Source organism: Phalacrocorax aristotelis, chromosome 4 (genome assembly GCF_949628215.1).
Source record: "Phalacrocorax aristotelis chromosome 4, bGulAri2.1, whole genome shotgun sequence".
Lineage (NCBI taxonomy): Eukaryota > Metazoa > Chordata > Aves > Suliformes > Phalacrocoracidae > Phalacrocorax > Phalacrocorax aristotelis.
The window spans coordinates 58,217,427-58,237,993 of NC_134279.1; the positions used below are offsets into that span (position 1 = coordinate 58,217,427).

General features: G+C 36.9%; 1 protein-coding gene across 2 annotated transcripts in view; it reads left to right on the forward strand.

The window, feature by feature from the left end:
• PDS5A (PDS5 cohesin associated factor A) overlaps window positions 1–20,567 on the forward strand; it is a 92,887-nt gene that overhangs the window by 22,124 nt on the left and 50,196 nt on the right. For both annotated transcript variants that reach the window (XM_075091640.1, XM_075091639.1), the window contains exons 3-6: window positions 16,271–16,474; window positions 16,851–16,937; window positions 17,745–17,842; window positions 18,332–18,458. In XM_075091640.1, coding sequence (XP_074947741.1) covers window positions 16,271–16,474; window positions 16,851–16,937; window positions 17,745–17,842; window positions 18,332–18,458 — 516 coding nt within the window. The remainder of the gene's footprint in view (window positions 1–16,270; window positions 16,475–16,850; window positions 16,938–17,744; window positions 17,843–18,331; window positions 18,459–20,567) is intronic.

Below are 20,567 nucleotides of genomic sequence, written 5' to 3' on the forward strand. Positions count from 1 at the left end.
ATATACACTTCAATTCAGTACTCTAGGTGAAGTGTACACTTTCTTATGTGTTCTGGGCAATCATAATTTTTTAGGCCAGGCTTGCTGCCCTCTCTGTAAGCTTCTTGGATGTCTCTTTGGCACTGTCTCTTTGTCACAGATGCAGACATATGTGAAACGACCAAATCCTCTGTCAATGGGTACCAAATTTATGTTCGTGCTTGGGGTACAGGTTAGTATTGTTTTAGGTGTCTGATCTTACAAAGGGAATCAGCCACATCTTCCAGCTACTTCAAGTGAAGGCAAAAGTTACTCACTGCTGCAGTATATGCACTGTCTTGAGACAGTGGTACTGTTGTATTGGTAGAATTTATCGAATGTTTAAATAACTGTACTATGAGACTCTTAAACTGTAAAATTTAGCAGGTAGCAAACCACTTTATTTCTAATAAAGTATCAAGCTAGATTTAAAGTAATTACAGGGGTGTAACATCAAGAAGTGTATTGACTCTTACGTTGTTTTGTACTTTTGGGATTGAAATTTCTCAAATTTTGCCATGGAGAGGATAAGGGATTTTTCCAGATGAACATTAACAAAGCATTTTGCAAATACAGAACTACTGTGCCTCAAGTGCTTTTTTAAGTATGTCGGACCTTTAAAATTTTTCTGTGATTACTGTTTTAGGCATTCTTTATGAGAACGTTGCTGGCAGCTATTTAGATGATACTTAGTACTTGCAGGTTGCTGATTTCAGTAATGTAGTTTAGCAAAATGTTATTTTAATCTAAATTCAGCATGGTTAATTCTGACACTGAACTTAAATAGCATATTTAAATGTCTAATTTAAGTATAATATACATAATTTTAAAAATGTATACAATGATTTTTCAGCCTTTAACTTTGAAAAGTCTGCTTGGTTTGAATTCTTCCTTGCATAGTTACATAATTGCTTTTTGGAGAAAATACCTTTTTTTTCTTGGATAATGAAATTATTATACTAATTGGAGAGTTTCAAAATAAAACAGAAGTGAATGTATAGGGTAAAATGGGAAAATGCTGCATAATGCAGGTGGTGTCAGTAGATTCACCAAGAATAGTCTGGGGAATCTGTCTAATAGTGGATGCCTGATGTCTGTAGTGGGAATGGTCATACCATGAAGTCTTAATCTGAAGTCTGTTTTTAGCAAAGAAAGGAAATTTTAGTGCTCTCTCTGATTTTTGGGACATTGTTGATCTTTGCGTATTTAAATTTTAGTACAAGAAGACTTCTTAAAAAAAAAAGTCAGCATGTTTTGAAAACATTCTTTAAAAAAAAAAATCTTTGCAGTAACACTTTATATCTGGTATATTGTCTGCTTCTTATCTTAGCTGAATCAGTAGCTATAAAACTCTGATTACATCTGAGGAATGTTGAGGGACAGGTACAGCAGTTACAGGCATATTCTAGCTATCCACAAGGCAAGAATTTGATGGAACTGATAGGCAAAATAGTTGCAGAACTCTTGTGGAAGAAAGCAGGAGTTAAAGTTCTCAAATACTAGAGAAGAATTCCCAGACAAGACTTTATTAACCTGAAATTAAAATAACTGCAAAACCACCACAACTCTGAGAGGTGCCATGTTATCCCCTAAAATAGTATGACTAATCCAGAAAGGTATAGTAGAGTTCTGTAAAAGCAGTTATTTGATTTTCTTTCTCTAATTAGGAAAAAAAAAATTATCTTGGTTTTGGAAATAGAATACAGGTTTTGGATGGCAGATAATTTTCAATTAGGTCAATGTATCTATATGGCTTGAAAATATTATTAATATTTAGAAAAGTTAGAAACAAGTGAAAACATAGTCCTGTGAATGGTGATTGGGTGTAAACATCAAGATCCAACAAATAAAACCAAATATGAGATAGAGAAATGAATGGGAAAAACTGTGGTGTTTTTCTATCTTCCTTTCTTTTCCTCAGACTCCTGTCTTTGCCTTTTCCTTTTTAATTTTTACTTCTTCCTTGGACATGCAAATGCACCTCACTCCCATACCCAAAATAGAAAAGTCTACATTCTTGTCTGAAATACTCTGTCATAAAATGAACAGTAAAATCATTAAAAATAAATACTGTAATATGAAGTCTTCCAAAATGCTTTCTGTATAGAATATATGCAGTTTGAAATATTTCCAAATACTAATATAGACAGTTATGATGGTAACATTACAAGCTGAATTTATTGAAGACTTTTCATATTATTCTTTGCTGCCTACAGTATAATAAGATACATAGGCATGTCATGTTCATTTTCCAGGCTTATTTCTTAGAAACTGAATGTCATTGTCTTTAGCATTGTCCTGTTGCTGAACACTGTGGATTTGACTTTCATATTATATCAGCAATATTGGTGCCTTTTATTTTTCCTTTACTTTCACACCATTTTAAAGAAAATTTTTAAAATAGAAAATTTCTTCAAAATATTTTTAAATTATTTTAACGTATCAGAAATCAGTCTTTATTACTAAGGATACTTGTCATTATTCAGGGTAAGGTAATTTAAGCTTATTAAATTAATTCTGCCAATACAGGACTTTCCATGCACTAATTATACATAATTTTCTTCCTGCTTATTAAAGAATTAAATAAGACTTATAGCCAGGAAACCATTCCAGATATGTTTCAGAACTAATTTTTCACACACCAATTTTTTCCTATGCTTTAAGAATTTCCAGAATTTTTTTTTTAAATTGAATTACTTAAAAATAAAATGAAACCACCAGCCACACGCAGCATAAGCAAATTTCTGCATTTGCCTTCAGTCCGTTCTACAGTGCCCTGTTTTTGAGCTTGGTAGCTCCCTAAAAACTTTCTTTTTTTGTTAATCATACAGATAATAATGCTCAACAGGTACCAAAATTTTCTGGTAAAATAGTGCTTCATTGGAGAAAGCTAATTTGTCTGAATAGAAATTCTTTGCAGAAGTGTGTCTGGTTTGGTAGGTGCAGTAGCTGGTACACCACCAGCTGCTGGCTGAAGCTTGCTGCAGTGAGATGAACAGGAACGTCCATGTCAGCCAGTGCCTTGTGAGAAGCAGGTTCTGGTTTGATACGCAGTTGGTTAGGGTTTTGTTGTTGTTGTTGTTGTTGTTGCTGGTTGGCAGTATTAGTTTTGATTGCGAAATATCAAAACTTTTTGCAGTTTGACAGTTCTGATTTTTGTCTAGCCTCTCACTTGAGAATGGAAACCCACACCATCTGCATAATAATGATTATCGTCATTAATATGACAGTCCTGTATTAAGGCTCCAGCAGACAACCAGCACACAGACAAAATTCTTCAGTGCAGTTTTATCACTAGATATGAGTTCGCGCTAGGGTTTCACATGATTTGCCTCCTAATGTTCAGTCCTATGGCTCGGTGGAATCTGGCTTCTAAAGAAAGCTGAAAACAAACGTCATGGCTGAAGAGTATTTTCTTGTTCACCCTGATACCTTCTTGTGCGACTGAGCATGATGGTATTATGTGTAATTGGCAGTCATTGAAGGAGTTCCATGAAAGAAATTTTAATTTGTTTCTTCTCTTACTGTCACAGACTGTGCAATCAGAGCTAAAGATCCAAGCTACCAATATTTTTCATAATCTTCTGTTTCAGTAGGTACAGCAAGTTTTCAACTCACCGCAATTTACAAGATTGCTGAAAGGGAGAAATTGTGTTTTCTTAGAGAAAAAAAGTTTTTTTTTTTTGGTTGTGTTGGAACAGAAGCAGAAAGGAGAGGATGATGTGCTTTACAGACACTCACACTCACAGACACTCACACTCACAGACACTCACACTCACAGACACTCACACTCACAGACACTCACACTCACAGACACTCACACTCACAGACACTCACACTCACAGACACTCACACTCACACCCCACACCCCCCCCCAATAGCCTTCGGGGTGATGAGTCAGGAAGACTGTATGATGTATCACGGGATGCACCTGCATTGTGGTGTAGAAATAGACATGGGTATAGCCTGTAAAACATCAGTATTGCTGGAAGCATAGCATTTCTGTTGTGTTTTAATGTGAAACTCTAACACATCATTTTGTTGTGAGAACCGAGCCTAAATATTCACTTCAAAATGAACCCTTATAGTCGATTCACAGTAGAACTGAGAAGGTCATTGTTGTTCCTGTCCAGCACCACCTTCTCTTTGGAAGAGGAAATGAATTATCACACAGCAGTGAGCTGGTTATAAAGAATCCTCTCTCGTGCATCTGGAGGCTATTATCAAAGTCCTTGGGAAACTTCATATGGAAATAGAAAACCCTTCACTGTGGGGAATATGCTTTTAAGAATTTTTTGGGTTTGCCTCAGCCCATACATAACACTTGCTAGTATACCTGGGGGAAAAGGACTATTTAATGAAATGCTTCTAACCGATGATGTCTTGAATTATCATTAGAATGTTTAAAGAATAGGCTCTTTTTAGTCCCTCTGCAAATACTCTTTTGTTATGTATCTATGTACGTGGGAGGAAAGTTTCTGAGAACTTAGAAGACTTTTTAGTGTTTTAATTTATGAACCTTCTTTAGAGTACTTAAACAATTGTTAGACTTCGGCAGGAAAATTGGAAAGAATCCTGTTACAGATCTTCCCAGTAATAAAGACTAGATGCTGCTGAAGACTGGGCTGCTTAAAAAAAAAGATAAATATTTAAAAAATGGGTGCTGTGGCACCACACTCAAATCATGGATTTTTGTAAGAGGTGGTGAGTAGTGTGAGTAGCATGAGTAAGAAGAGATAATGTGCTGATAAATATGGGCACTCTTACTTCTCATTATTTAAGAAGAAATATACATACATTGTTCAAACATGTGGTTTGATCCACAGTATTATAGCTTGTGTCACAGAAAATTGTGTGAAAGAGTTTAAAACTAGGATGACAAAATACCTAAAGGATTTTAATATGGTAAGGCCAAACTAACAATATTTCTCAATGTTCCTTATATTAAAATTACTTTAAAAGGTTGTGGGTTGAGTAGCCAAGTACTGTCATGCATCAAAACAAAAAGTAGATTGAAAGAAATATTTTTTGTTAATGACAAACCGTATAGTGACCTAAGGTTAGATAGTCTCTGCATGCTTGAAAACCTTTTAGCTGTCTGGGAAACAGGAAACATGATGAGGTGAATTGGTTTGGTTGATCGCAACCAAGGAGGATTTGACAGAATTCCTATTAAGTAAAATTATTTAAGTGAGTGGGGTGAATCTAGTGGAAGCTTTTAGGCTTAATGTCAATGAAAGCAAGGTGAAGAATAGTGAGAGAAAGCAAAACTATTTGCTGACTAAGTCAGGGTAGACTGATGCATCAGTCTAGGCCACTCTGAAATCTTTCGCCAAACAGCTTCTGTCCAAAAATCTAATAGAACTCAACGCTGGGTAAGGAGCCAAATAGTAAACACTATGGATATTACGCTTCCCTTGTATAAATTAAGCACGTGTGCTTGTTTGAATACTGTGTGAATGTGCTCTGTGCAGTGCCATAGTTCTAGTGAACCTTTGCCTCCGAAGGTATGAGATGAGGATGTGATGGGAATAATAAGAACATGGAAGGCAAAGTAAAAGTGATGTTCTAGAAGAGTAAATGGGGAACCTCTGCTGTCTCAGGTCATGATACAAAACCAGGAAATAGATCATGAAATGAAAATGAATAAATGAATTGATACATTGGATACAAGTTTTGGAAGTTACTGTAACAACATGTTTCTCAGTGATCACATCTTATGCTTATGCCAGTTTCTGATTAATAGAGGTAAAGGTAAATTTTCTGGGGGACTAGTAGGATTTGGATATAGCTGCCCGTTTCAGACTTCATGTGCTTGCCACTATCAAGGTTAAGAGTTTGTGTCCCTGTTAGGTTGTTTGTTAAGAGTTCATGTTCCAGAAGACTAAATTCTTCTTTCCTCCCTGCTCTTGGCCATTGAATTCTCCCTCCCTTCCCTTCAACTGGCTTTGGAACATATCAGATCTGTCCATGATCTAACTATGCCTGTCAGAAAACTACCCAGGACTTTTTCTGAGGCAGTTTTCGGCCAGATTATTAAGTTAAATTGACTCATTGAGTTGTTCAACAAGTGTTGGGGCCAGTGCAAAATATGCAGTGGCACTGCATGGACAGAAGCAGGCCAGGGTGAATAAAGGGAAAGGAAAGGAGGAGGTGGCGGCAGCAAGTGGTTAAACTGGATCTCCATGTCACAGGGAACCAAAACCATAGCTACTGGGAGAGGGGTTTGAACTGTGTACTGCTGTGACTCCTCATTGGCAAACAGGTCTGAATATCTCTGTGCTTTGTCTTCCTTTGGTGTTTTTTATGCTGTCAGCGTGTACAGAACTGTAAGAGAGATGGTAGTCCAGCCAGTAGTTACAAGGGAAGTTCTGTTAAATTCCTGGCCATTAAAGCTGATTATAATATACTTTCTCCTTAATGACAAATTTCAGCATCTTCAGAACAAACAAAAGCACAGCCTGTTTTGGTGGGAGCAGTTTGGTTTTTTTTTTTAAACAGCTTAAAACAGTCCCGTTTCAAAGGAAAGGAGAGATGAGAAAGATCTCATATTGTTACAGCAGTGGATATAAATGAACTTACAGGATGTTCTTACATGAAGAATAGTGGTACCTGCTTCAAGACCAAAAAAAAAAAAAAAGAAAAAGAAAAAAAAAGGCTTGGCTTTAAAGTATCATTTAGCCTGGAGGAAAAAGCACCTCACTATTATGTATAGCAGTGAAGGAACGGGGGTTGTATAAAAATGGTTTTGAATCTTCCAACCGTTACTAAAGTAAAAATCTAAAATCAAAGATACCGTCTAAAGTACTCAGTCCTGAATAAAATGTTATATTTTGTCGAAGTTTGAGTGATAAGGACAGGCATGTAGTATTTTCTTTGCACATCATGAATCTGACTCTTCCTGTGGGCTTGTTCATGGCCAGAGAGTACAAGATTTATCACACGCAGTGATAACGGTATTAGGATTTTCTTTTGCTGGGTAGGAAGGACATTGTTTTACTTCCTTTTGTGCTGTTGTAATCTTGGGGAGCACACTTTCTTGCAACCTTTCCTTGCAGCAGTCCATACCAGTTATTGTGATCAATAAGTCAACGTTACATGACTGATTTTGCAGAGCAAAATAATCCACCACTATTTAAATATCATGTTCTAATTTGTGCTGTAAGAGACATTTTATATTAAGGCATCTGATTTTTCTCATTTTATTTGCCTTTTCCCCCCCATCTGTTGCGTTGATGTTATTTGAGGAATCATCTAGATTTATAGCGGAACTGAAATTCTGCTGTGTGTTAAATATGGAGATACAACATGTGGGTAATTGTACAACCTCTCTCCCAAATTGGTAACAATACTTGTCCTGTTTTGATTCTGATGCTGTATGTGTGTGATGTTTATATTCATTATGTAGTTACTTAAAAATGTGTGTATCAAGCAAACTACATCAAGTAATTCATGAACTGCTCAGTACACTCTTCTTAGTAGTAGTCAGTCTCTCTGCTTTTTCACATGTCGGATTAATTTAACATCTGGGCTCCTGGAAAATATTCTCAGAGTTGCTCGATGTAAGTAAAATAATACAAAATATGCTGTTTACCAGTGTGAATATAGTGGTAAACCAGAAATCTAAGACTTCTTTTCACATGATCTGGCAGTTGGCCAAACCTCCAAAGAAAAGCCCAGTTAGTTCCCAGGGGAAGGATAGCCAGTTAAACTGTTTGCCTAGTCACAGGGATATTACTGTACAGGCTACCATTGCTGTTCCTGTGTAAGCTTTACATCTCTTATGATACACAGAATCTTAGAATGGTTTGGGTTGGAAGGGACCTCTAGAGGTCATCTAGTCCAATCCCACTGCAGTGAGCAGGGACACCTTCAACCAGATCAGGTTGCTCAGAGCCCTGTCCAACCTGGCCTTGAATGTTTCCAGGGATGGGGCCTCCACAACCTCTCTGGGTAACCAGAGGTAAAACCAGTGTTTTACCACCATCACTGTAAAAAATTTCTTCTTTATATCCATTCTAAGTCTACTCTCCTTTAGTTCAAAACCATTACCCCTTGTCCTGTCACAACAGGCCTTGCTAAAGGCCATCCTTCATCCACCTAGAAACCCTGGTCATTGGCTTTGCTGGGTGAGCATGCTATAAAGAAGGAGGCTAATAGTCATTGTCCCAAAGAACGTACAATATACTTTTCACAATCTTTTTTTTTTGTCAACTTTTGGGTTTTTTTCTGAGTTATTCAGAGCCAGTTAGGTGTCTTGTCAGAGAGTGTAGATTAGAGATAGAATTTGTAGCAGAAATCAGGCAATAAAATCTATTTTTCAGAAGTTTCTAACAGTACCAGCAAGGGAGTGCTACTTTTTGTTTTATGAACAGCAGCAGCAAACGCAAAAATCCATCAGCTCCTTTCCAGTTCACTTCTATGATTCACATATGCCTCTTGCTTAATCTGTGCATCTACTTCTGTCTAGCTACAACTGTGATAAATGTGGACCCTGGAAAGGACTTGTTTGCCATGAAGTGAAACCCCGCAAGAGGATGGTGTTCCAGAGTGTATGCTTCTGTGGTCAGAAAGCAGCCCCAGTTCTCAGGCTGGAGATGCTGCTGTCCCATTTCTACTTGTAGTCTTTTTCCAGTGCATAAAGAGCACTCCTGTATTTAAGGCATATTAAAAGAGAGACCTTTGGCTGTTGTTTTGGTAGATTAAGCAAACCACAGTCTTCTAATGTCCCCTTACAAGAGAAGGCTTTTGAGACTCCTTTGGTAGCCACCTTTTGTACCTTTCCCATTTTTAATTATTTTGTTTAGTATGTCAGGGTAATCAGACCTAAGCGATCTATTTCAAATCATATTTAGTATTTTTAGCATTCCATGAGTTGTATTGCTGTTTTTTCCTTTCCTTGACTGGAAATACTACTTCTGTCATATCCTGCAATTGCATTTTCATTGTTTGCATGCACATAGTCTGTTGTTGGCTCATAATCTCTTTACAATTGCTTAATAAATGCCCATCTCTCTCTTCTCCTGTTGTTTCCAGCTGATAAGCTCTTAATAGCACAATGCACTAAGCATATGACCATTGAGCAATTATTAATTTTTGGTATTTCTGTTCTTCTCATATAATATCCTGTCCTGTACTGCCAGTCTGTAACTGTGGTCATTACGCTCCATTCCTACTTCTTGTACCACAGTTATTTATGGAAATAGCAAACACCATTCTCCACCAATAAATTCACTCGGGTCCAAAAGGTCCTCTCAGTTTAACACTTCAGGAAGGGGCTAAGGAGGCAATGTTGGGCTAAGCTTCATCTCTTCCAGTGTCCTCAATTTCCATGTGGCTCAGTGTGATGCTGTTCTTGACACTCAGACAAATTGTCTGTCTTGTTCTTCCTTGTCTAGAGAGTTGATTATCTCATCAAAGGAAGTTTTTTGGTTTAGCAACATGATTCCCCTATTATGTGTTAACCCTGTTTTTCCTTAACGTTTATTCAGCCTTTCCGAATTAGGTTTGTATTATAAAATTCTGTTGGTGTCAGCCTGTTGGATGTGTTGGCAGGATCTTCTTTCTTGATTATTAGGTTAACGGTTGCTAGTTTCTAGCCAGTTGGTATCCTCCTTGTTCGGGTGTTAGTTTGTGTGGGTGTTTGTTGTTGTTGTTGTCATCAGGTTTTTGCTTGGTTTTTTAAAAGAAAAGCAAACAGAACCTGTGTTGCTAGGTTTTGTGATTTCATTTGTCGGGTATTTAAAGATTCTAAATTACAATCATCTGGTCCTTCTGATTTGAATGTTTTGAGATCTTTTCTTTTGTTTCTATCCACACAATAATTTCAATTTTTCATGTTTGTTTGGTGGTTCCGGCTGATAGATAGGACCATATCTGAGGGAGACCAAGACTTCTCATCCTAAATCTGCACCATTTAGAAGTATGGTTTTTTACCAGATACACAAGTCTGTGTATTTTGCTATATTTTACAATTAGATCTTAATCAAATAACATGATTTATTGTTAATAGCTAATGGCAAGGGTCACCCATAATACTACTTAAACCATGTGAGGAAGTGAAGTAAAAATGCTTTGATGGCAGAGTTGAAAATTGCAGCATTTGAATGTACTTTGATTTCAGCCTTCTCTTGACATCTCTCCCTGAGCTGTCCAAGTTCTGGAAGAGTCAGCTGGGTTCACATCAATTTGGGGAAGTTTTACTTCCAAATATCTTTCGTATATAATCTTAATACTGAAGTTAACTTCTAATGTTATTCCTGTAACAGTAAATGATACCACATTTTCTCAATTTTTAAATTTATTATTTTGATGATTGCAAGTTGAGTTTTTAAATACTGACTATCCTTCCCTGTTCTTATTTGAAGCCAAGGGTGGTTAAGTGTTACTTCAGAATACTATGACTAAGCTGTTGTAAGAACAGTAAAACAAATGCAACCTGCACACACCTTCCCCATGCTATGACTAGCTTGGAGGTTTGTGCTTGTCCTGCCAACTGCAGCAAGGCTTTCCAACCTCTGCCTGCTTCTTTCTCTCTGCAAGCACTGTTTTGAGTCTTTTCTGTATCGCCACTGATTACCCTGTCCTCTCTTTGTGTTTAGATAGCTCTCCTCCCTATAATACTGGAATCATCTGTATCCTTCAGCAGTAGCTGAGCTTCCTGATCCAACAAACCATGCACCTATATCTATGTGGTCAATAAGCACAAACCAGGATCCGAACAGCAAAAGTTAGTGTTCCTGTCTGAGGCTTAGGTCTTGCACAAGAGCCACATGCAGCTGAGTCGTGTAAGGGCAAGCTACTATGCTGATTTACTGTTTTTGAAAACAGGCTACACGTAAACTGCATATGAGTTGTGGGCAGACTGAACGCTTTGGCAACCCCTGGTGTATGTTTCAAAGAATTGAAAGGCTGACAGTGTCAGAAGAAGCTGCAGGTAGAGTTCATCTTGCCTCATTTCAGGCATCTGGTCACACTGACCTGCTTTCAGGGTCAGTGCAGAGAACAGGCTCTTCCAGGGCAAAACTGAGCTGGCATCTGTAGACATCTGTGCTTGAATTCAGTCATGGTGTGTGCATTTCTCTCCAACGGGTGAAAGGGTAGCCCAGAGTGACTGGCTTGCACAGTGCCATTTTTATGCAGCTGGGTGGGCACCTCCCTGAAAGCGTCAAATTATTTAATTTTCAGTATGTTCATAATGTGGTAAGAGTGACTTAGCAGTCTTAATTTGACTGTTCTCGCTAGTTTGAATGAAGGCGTTTGCATTTTGGTAACACCTCCAATGTTATAATCAGAGCATTTCACTTAAGTGTTTGCAGAGCTTGGAAGAGTAAAATCTTGGTCTGATAATTAGAATTTCATTGTACGATGGCAAAAACGGCAATAATGAAAATTTCTAGAATAGTTTTAACACTTCTACTTTTGCAAGGCAACTAAAGTACCAGTACGTGATAATTTAATGGAGATGCATTAAATCAAAAGCAACATAGAATGAATTTAATCGTAAAAGTGCATAGCTGTATTTTGTTTACATTTGCTAGCAATTAGTGTTTAAATTGAGCACTTAATTGTTTGGAAAAGAATGGATGATGTTACATTAATATGTTTAAATAATACTGTTCTGTCTCCTGCTTTTTGCACAGAGGACAGTAACAATTTTCTATGGTGAAAGCTACTAAGTCTGTAGGGTTTTATATAATTGAATATTAGTGCTCTAGCTAGGGTTGTTTCAACTGTACAGCAAGACTTCAGTTAGACAATAGTACTGTAATTTGAAAAAGTAGTGAGTTCCTGTTTGGTTTAATCACTTTTTCCTGGAAGAAATACTGGCTTATCATGATAATAATGAATACCTAACTCTGAAATAACTACTGCATTCTGCTAGAGAAATATTTATGTAATGGTTGAATCAAAATGTTCGGAAATTGAGGTTCCTTTTAGACCTAAAATGAAAATCTTAAACAAAGAGGAACTGGAGTGGGGTTTTGTTTGTTTTGGGCTTTTTTGCAATTAGAATAAGGGTAGTTAGGATGGATCAGATGACATCTTGAATGTAATTTGCTTTGGTAGAGTACCTATAATACTAATAACTACTTTAGTAAAGAAGATTTTCTTAATATGCAGATTCTTGGAAAAAGTAATTGTACTAAAATCTGTCTGGCAGTAGCAATTCATGTCTCTTTTCTGCATTGTATTTTTTTCTTCCCTCTGGTTCAATGAAATATTAACTACACTCTTGAATTTTTGGAGGCTTACTTGCTTTGTGATACTCCTTCATTGTTGCACTTATGTATATCACCAGTTACATGAGTGGTTTCCAGCTTTGGTTTAAAAATAATTTAAAACTTTATATTTTGGACCTTTAGCCTTTTGTATATGTAGAGGTTTTTCTCAGGTTTTCAGTTTCATTAGCAGATTCTTTTAATACATCAATTCTAGCTGTTAAAATTAATACTGGTGTTGCAGTGGTATGGCTAAAAACTTTAACAATGAAAATCCTTCTGAACCAATTATGAGCAGTTGTTCATAGGATGTTATAACTTCTTCATTACATGTTATCAATATTTGTTAGGCATCATGCAACTTACATACTGCCTTTTTTTCTTTTTCAAGTCGTCTGAGAAAGCCCCTAATTTGTAACAGGAAATGTAATGGTGTTATAGGAAATGTGCAAAGAGTGGGAACTATGACTACAGTACAACTTAAGAAAGATTTTGGGGAAGGGCTGGATAAGTATGTGCAATGTTAATACTAATATTTCTGTTGCTTCTGTGTATTCCTAGTAATACCAATCCAGGTGGTTAGAAGTAACTTTTCTTTGTCAGACCTTAACACAGAAAAGAACTTGCAGTGTGTTGTGATTTCATTTCTCTGTATTATGGATGCTTTTGTGAACGATAGTCCTGGACCAAGACTTTGCATTAGATGTGGTATAAACGTGGGGGAAGGAAGGGAAGGTAGTTCCTGTCTTAGAGGAAACAAGATAATGGATGGCTGCAGAGAGAAAGACATGAGTACCCCAGGAAATCATGAAACGGTTGTTGATCAATGCGTTGTACTCGAGGATATGTGGTTCTGTCACAAATAAGTGATTTCATCGAACATGCAATATCTTGTACTTCTAAAGACTTAAGTTGCTCACTTGATTGTTGCCTGATGACTAATTTTTCAATTGTGCAAGAGGACAAAAGCACCAGTCCTGTAACTGGTGAAACTTTGAGCGAGTTCTTGGCTTTCTAGCGAGTGAGAAGAGCCAAGCATCTATTGTATTTAACGTCTGGACTTTTTTTTTTTCCTATTTTAACAGTTAATCTAGTATGTAGATTAGCAGGCATTTGGAAGTAATTCTGTTGTGTAATACCTTAATCGGTACCAGTAGTTGCTTGGCTATAGACACTACTCCCAGGTTGTAGGATTTTAGACGTAGTTAACTGCATATATTCAAGAAATGTATAGAATTACTTTGTTGAACCATGGTGACAGTCCAACAAATTTATGGATTGTACTTAAATGCAAGTCTTTATTAATTCCCTTTTACCCAAGTCTTATATGTGTCCTGCTACTAGCAAGAATTTACATCGTGCTTTTAACTGTGATCTATAGCCCTGTGTAGCTTGTTTATATATGACTTATATTAGCTGCATTATACCATACATTTTGTGTAGCCCATACATACAATTCATTATTTGTATTGCTTTGGTATCTGGGATCCTAGATAAAGACCAAGATAGTATTCTGTTCATGTTTTTGTGCATGCCGTGAACAGAACGTCATGCACCAAAGACTTTATTATAAAACAAAAGACAACACACAAATGCAAGCAGATATGGGACTGTAAAGAAACAATGGAGGAAACAAAGATTACTATGTTAAATAGCAGTTGCAGCTTGCCAATGGCCCAATTACTGCCCAAGTGTTTTGTAATAGAAAAGAAATATCAAGGAGCGCTTTGCAGGGAAACAGAAAGAGGTTTTATGGATATTTGCTGGCAGTTTCCTCTGAATACAAGAGGAACACAGGAAAAACTGTAAGGCTGGTGTGTTTTCAAACAGGCAAGACAGTGCCAAAGACTAGTTTCATTACTTTAATCCTGGAATACCCTAACATTTTGTTATGGAATGGGAAAGTTGTGTGAGTTTTCACTGCACCATGCTGCATTACCTTGTCTGTTTTTTACATATCAGAGAAGGGATATATGCAAGATTTATGCATATTGTCACATGAGTATGAGAACCTGGAGGGATCTGAATCTAGGAGGGTATTCTGGTTATGAAGCTTATGATATGCATAGGGAGAAAGGAGACCAGGTTTATGAGAAAGATCAATGGATCACTTGTATGTGTTATCTATAAAATTAGTATAAAGACTGGAAGGAATTTTAGTGGGACAAGTTTATATGGTACAGATAGTTTATCATCAGTCTCCAGGGAAGGATCCACAGATCTTTTAAAGCATTCAGTAAGATTTATCTGAATTCCATGCTGTAAGTCACAGGCCATTATTCCTTGTTTTTTTAACTTTCCGTATTGAAAGAATCTGATAGGTTCTGAAGAGTATGTAATATATATATATTTTTTTTTAATTCCAATGTCTAGGAAGGACAGGTGATGTGTGACACTGTAACAGACCGACCTGCGCTGTCAATAGAAGGATGGTTTTGTTTTTTCAGCTGATGTGTCAAAACGTAGCGTAAGAATATTTGTAGGGGAACAGGCCAGTGCAGGCAGAATTTGGGTTTTTATGGGCTGTAGCTGTAAAGTTCTCTTTTATTCAGGGTTTGGGTTTTTTCTTCTCTGTTTCCTTCTTGATTTTTGGTTTTGCTATAAGTTGCTTGATGAAGGAATGTACTTGTACATTTATAGAAATTGAGGAGGAGTTTTAAGTAACATACTGTAGGAAAGGTTGCTGTCAAACATTTAATTTGTAAGATCTACTGAGTTTAAAAACTGGGTTCCAAAACTCAGGGAGGAGGTAAAGCTGAAAGACAGTGTTTTCATGTTGGAAGTGGGGGCATGCTTAATAAAGGAGGAACAACCTTAATATCATTTGAGTGACAGGATAACAAAAGAATTGTGGTAAGGGATATGTTTGTTAGCTGTGCGAGCTCAATCTTCTCTTGTGTTTTACTGTGAATATTCTAGAGGTGAATTTGACCAGTCAAGATTTATCATTCAGTGTTTTGTATCTCTCTAATGTGTGTAATGGGTATACTAAATCCTACTGGTATGCAATATGGCTGTGCTTCACAATTTTAACTCTAAAGATGCTCAAGTGACATGGAGGAATGGGACATAAAGACCGACTTGACTAAGGTCATACTAAGAATCTGGGGCATATCTTCCCATTCTGTGGTGATGTCCTAGAAGTCATCCTCATCCTTTAACAAACCCAATTCCAAAGGTTTAACCTGCAACTTTTTATTTATTCAAACTAAATATGCACTTTCAGTCTCGCCAAATAATTATGTTGAGATGTTTCAATTAACTGGTGTCATATAATAAATAAAAAGAAACAATTTTGGTGGCACTTCATAGGAATTAGTAGTTCTTAGTAGTGCTAGAACAAACCAGAAAACCACGTAGTTGATTTTTTTTCATTATAAAGGTAAGGCTATAGATGCAGTTTTGAGTATGCAGAAAGACTATGTCTAATGCTATAGATCTAGTTCGCAGGAGGAATTAAATTCTCATCTGGTATCTAGTTTGTTTAAACCAGATAAAAGGATTGTGCGTATGTAAAATAGTTCTTGAGCTCTGTCTCTGATACACGCAGAGCATAACACCGGCCTCTTGGGCTCCTCTCAAGTCTTGGCGTAGCTCTTAAAACAGCTGCATTATACTGTGGCCTATACATTAGGCCAGATGGCTTGCAGCCCCTCGTACTGTCCGTACTGAGGCAAGTTCTCACTTTGAAGTGGTCTGGGGCTGTTTTGATGAAGAGGTGCTGCCATCTCCAACCTCACCAGTGTGCAGTAGTTTCTGTATTGCACCTCAGGTAAAGACTGGAAAAATAAGCAGAGCTGCAAAGTGTCTTAATTTAAAACACCAAGTTTAATAAGCCTTTAAGTATCAGATTAACACTTCTCTTTTTCTGATGTTTTTCCTAACAAAAAATTTGTAGTACTGTGATTATGCAGTAGAACACATATTGATAGCATTGCATCCTTTTAGAAAGTGTTGTTTAGTAATTAGGAATAAAAGCAGAAAGCACTCGAATGTTTGGTGGTTTTCCCCCTCCCCCCTGTGTTTTTCAGATGGTGGTAAAAACCTTCATGGATATGGACCAGGACTCGGAGGATGAGAAGCAGCAGTATCTCCCATTAGCCTTGCACCTTGCATCTGAATTCTTCCTCAGGAATCCCAATAAAGATGTGCGCCTCCTTGTAGCATGTTGCTTGGCTGATATCTTTCGTATCTATGCTCCTGAAGCTCCATATACTTCCCATGACAAACTTAAGGTAAAAACACTTTATAAAATAAAGGCTTTTCTTCCTACCTTATTCTCTTACTGAGGAAATCCGTGCCACCCCCCCAAAAAAAACCAAACCCAAAATCGAACAAAAAAACCCCAACTGAAACATTTTTTACTTGCGTTTAGACTGATGTTCAGTTTTATTAGAGAGATGTTTCTTTAGTCCTGTGAGCCAGTGATGTGTAAAGGAACACTAGATATCCAGTATCTGTGTTGGTGATAGCTTTCTGTCAGTGCCTGAAAAAGACAATTTAACGTTCATAGAATCATGAGTTTGTAAATGTGGGTAGATGTCACTGGTAAAGGGTTGTATTTTTACTATCTGCTGAATCAAGCTTGTAAACACTATTGTTTTTTGACAGGACATATTCTTGTTTATTACAAGACAATTAAAAGGCTTGGAGGACACGAAGAGCCCTCAATTTAACAGATACTTTTACTTGTTAGAGGTAACACAATAATTGTAACTTCCAGTAGATGGTATTTGCTATGTAAGCCTAAGAAATGTAATCAGTCTTTCTCCAGATGTGCCAGTATGGCTGGGAAATTTCTTTTATTTTGTAAATCACACCAGACTCATTAAAGTTCAATGAATTGCTTCTTTTAGCAGTTATAATTCTGTTTGCATTTAATAAGTTTATGCAGACTATGGTTGAGAACATGTTAAAACGATTGCTATTTATTAACATTTAGCCTTTGTCTTACAATTCTATAAGTGTTTTTTTGTATCATGCACCCTTAAGGTTATATTAACTCATCAAGAGAATTTCAAATGCTGATTAAAATGCAGATCTGCTTATATTGATAATGGGAGAAGTAATATAAGATTTTTGGTTTAAAAACATTAGAAAAAACTATTTTTGACAAGAAGTGCAGGGGAGTTATCTGTTTGCATTTGGAAATAGTATCTTTTTTGTAAACCTTTTATTGATGTTTAAAACTGTATTGTTTCATACCATGAAGAAAAAAGTATAGAAACATGGACTTAGATTAACGATTTTTGTCAATCTGCTTTTATTCATAAGAAGTCAGATTATTCTATATTTAGGGCTTTTTCTGGATGCATATTGCACAGCCTCTTTGTGTTGCGAGGTCTTTATATGCAAAGCAAATATCCAGTCTCTTTCCCCAAAGGGTTTACAATCTACTGTATAATATTTTTCCTTAAATAGAAAAAAAAAATGTAACTAACATGGTTATATTTATGTGACTTAATGTGAAGTTATAATATCCTGAATATCCTATTTTTGTTTTAGAATTTAGCTTGGGTTAAATCTTACAACATCTGCTTTGAGTTGGAAGATTGCAATGAAATTTTTATTCAGCTTTTTAGGACTCTTTTTTCAGTTATCAAGTAAGTTGAATTGCTTCAATTGTATTGAACTGTCAAAATATCGTCCGTTTCAGGAGTAGACTGAATCCTTGCATAGTAACAAAATAGATATGTCTGAATAGAACAAGTCTTTATTCCTCCAAATGAGGAGATAGAGGGAAAGCAAATGTATGAGAATTACTGACAATGTGGTGGGGTGTGTGTCTAAAAGTAGATGTGTTTTAAAATGTCTTGTCCATGTTACAACAGTGTACTTCATTTATCTACATTTGTATTTCCATGGTTGTTGCTCTTTTTTGTTCTGTTTCACTTCTTAGAGCAAAGTTAGGGTGTTCTAGGGTTTTGAAGCTTTCTGTAAGAGAGGAAAGGCACATAAAATAGTTTTGAGATGTGGAGAGTGTAAGGGAGGGCAGTGTTAGACAGTGTTAGACCTTGTTTCTTAACAGTACTGTTAGTATTTGTCAGGATCTGAAAATTTAGTATTGATAATATTATTCTTTATCACCTTAGTAATAGCCACAACCAGAAGGTACAAATGCATATGCTGGATTTGATGAGTTCTATCATCATGGAAGGCGATGGAGTAACTCAGGAGCTGCTGGACTCCATTTTGATTAACCTCATCCCTGCACACAAGGTCTGCAAAGTAAAATATTACAGTAGTATATCATTATAACAATTTTGATTGCCTTTTGCTTGTTGTTTATCTCTCCACGCCCTTTAGCCATCACGACTGCTTCCCCCCTCACCCCCCAGCATTGGTAACAGTGGATTGAAAATTTCCTTTAGGAATTATTTGGTCGCTTCATTAACTTTGTCTAGATTATTCTGGATAAAGAGATTCTGCCTACTTGCCACCTCAGGAACTCTGTATTGAAACAAAACATTTTCAAGCATATGTAATAGAAGAATATTATCTTAAGGGTTGTGGGTTGTTTTGGGTTTGTTGGTTGTTTGGGTTTTGGTTGGTTGGTTGGTTGGTTTTGGGTGGTAGGTTTTGGTTTTGTTTTTTTTTCTTTAATTGAAAAGATATGAACATCTGTGGTGGCTTGCTGTGCTGCCTCAGCTTGCCAGTCAGGCTCCCTTCCACATCCCTAGTTGTCCCCCTGCTTAAACTTTCCATTTAATAAAACCTAATTAGTACCTGAAGTGTAGTCCTTTTTTTTTTAAAGCTAGTTAGCTGGTTGCTTTTAGTGCTCCATATTCTTTTTATGAGTTACATAAACTTTCTGCCCTTTGCAGAGTTCAGTATCCCTTTAACTCACTTATAAGTGACACCCCCCACTCACCCCCACCCTCTTCCTAGAGGAGTCTTACATGAGCCCCTCCTAGCAGATTGGTGCTGTCTTGCAGAATTTGTCTTAGCCTGTCTACACAGCTCCCTTGACAGGTTTTTCAGAGACTCCCCCTTTACAGTCAGCTTCATTAACTGTCCCTGATGCTGTCCTTCTTGTTTCATTGTGCAACTTATTACCTGGTCACTGGGTCTGCAGTTGAGCTTTTGAAGTACTTTTACCATAATGGCTAAATAAACTTGAAGAAAGGAGAATAAACACAACTGCCTTAGCCGTGAAATGAGAGAAAGTGACATGCAGGCTGGTGTTGCGTTGCATTGACCAAGAAAATTCCCCAGCTAAAACACATGTGCTCCTTACTAAAAATTGTATGGAGAACAGTAAGTTTCAGTTATGAGCTACAGTAAATGAATTGTACTCTGATTACCAAGTATGAGTTTCTGTTGTTCATTTATTAATTTAAAATAATGACAAAATGAAGGCAGCTCCATGTATGACACCATAATTAAAGTTAAATTAGCACGTAAAAGTAGGGGTTATTCCTTTGGTTACCTGAGGAGGGAGAATTCATGAAAATGTATAGCACAGGAGTGACTAAGCTGTGGTCATTGCATTTACCTGTGAAATCTCAGCAACGGGTGTATAATAGTATCTGTCATCTGAGGTCAGTTTGCATTCCTTCTGTCACAACCATGAGATGGCAACAGCATTCTATCAACTCATTTTTATTGACATCAATGAGATGATGTCGTATTAAAACTGCTAATGGGAAGGGAGGCCTCTTAGTCATAACAACAGAAAGTAAGTATTTTTGCAAATACGCTGTTCTTTGTAAGTTGTTTCTAATCAATTACAGGCAGTAGAGATCTGGAGTGGAAATAGAGGAGTGGAGATGTGTATGTCAGGTGCTGGGTGATGCTATTAATAGTGAGCATTGCTCTGAGGATGCAAAGACCTGGTAAACCTTGTACAACTGAACAGTGTGTTGTGAGTACTTGGTGTAGGCAAAGTAAAAGTGAATATGATCCCTTAGCATTAACATTGTTAGCATAATCATATAATTTCGCCTACTGAAGGAAATTCTAAAGCAAGTGTCTGATAAACTTGGTGTAAATATTGGGAAGTACTGCATATTTAGTATCTCTTAGAGGAGTGGTGGCCAGTCCTTACTGGCTCTTGGCCATCATGACTGAGCAGATAATATGCCGTAGTCAGTGCTCAGTATCATACTTTAGTCAGTATTTTGGTGTGTTTTAACTTGTTTGTTTCCTGTCACAGCAGAACTTAACTGCTTTACCATGGTTGGGTGTTGCGGTTTGTTGGGTTTTGTTTGTTTGTTTGTTTGTTTTTTAAAACCAAACACAAACAAACAAACAAAAACTAAACGAGAAACTTCTTTTGTCTGTTCTACCTAGCAGAATTTGACTGCAACAATTATGTTCTCCTTTCAT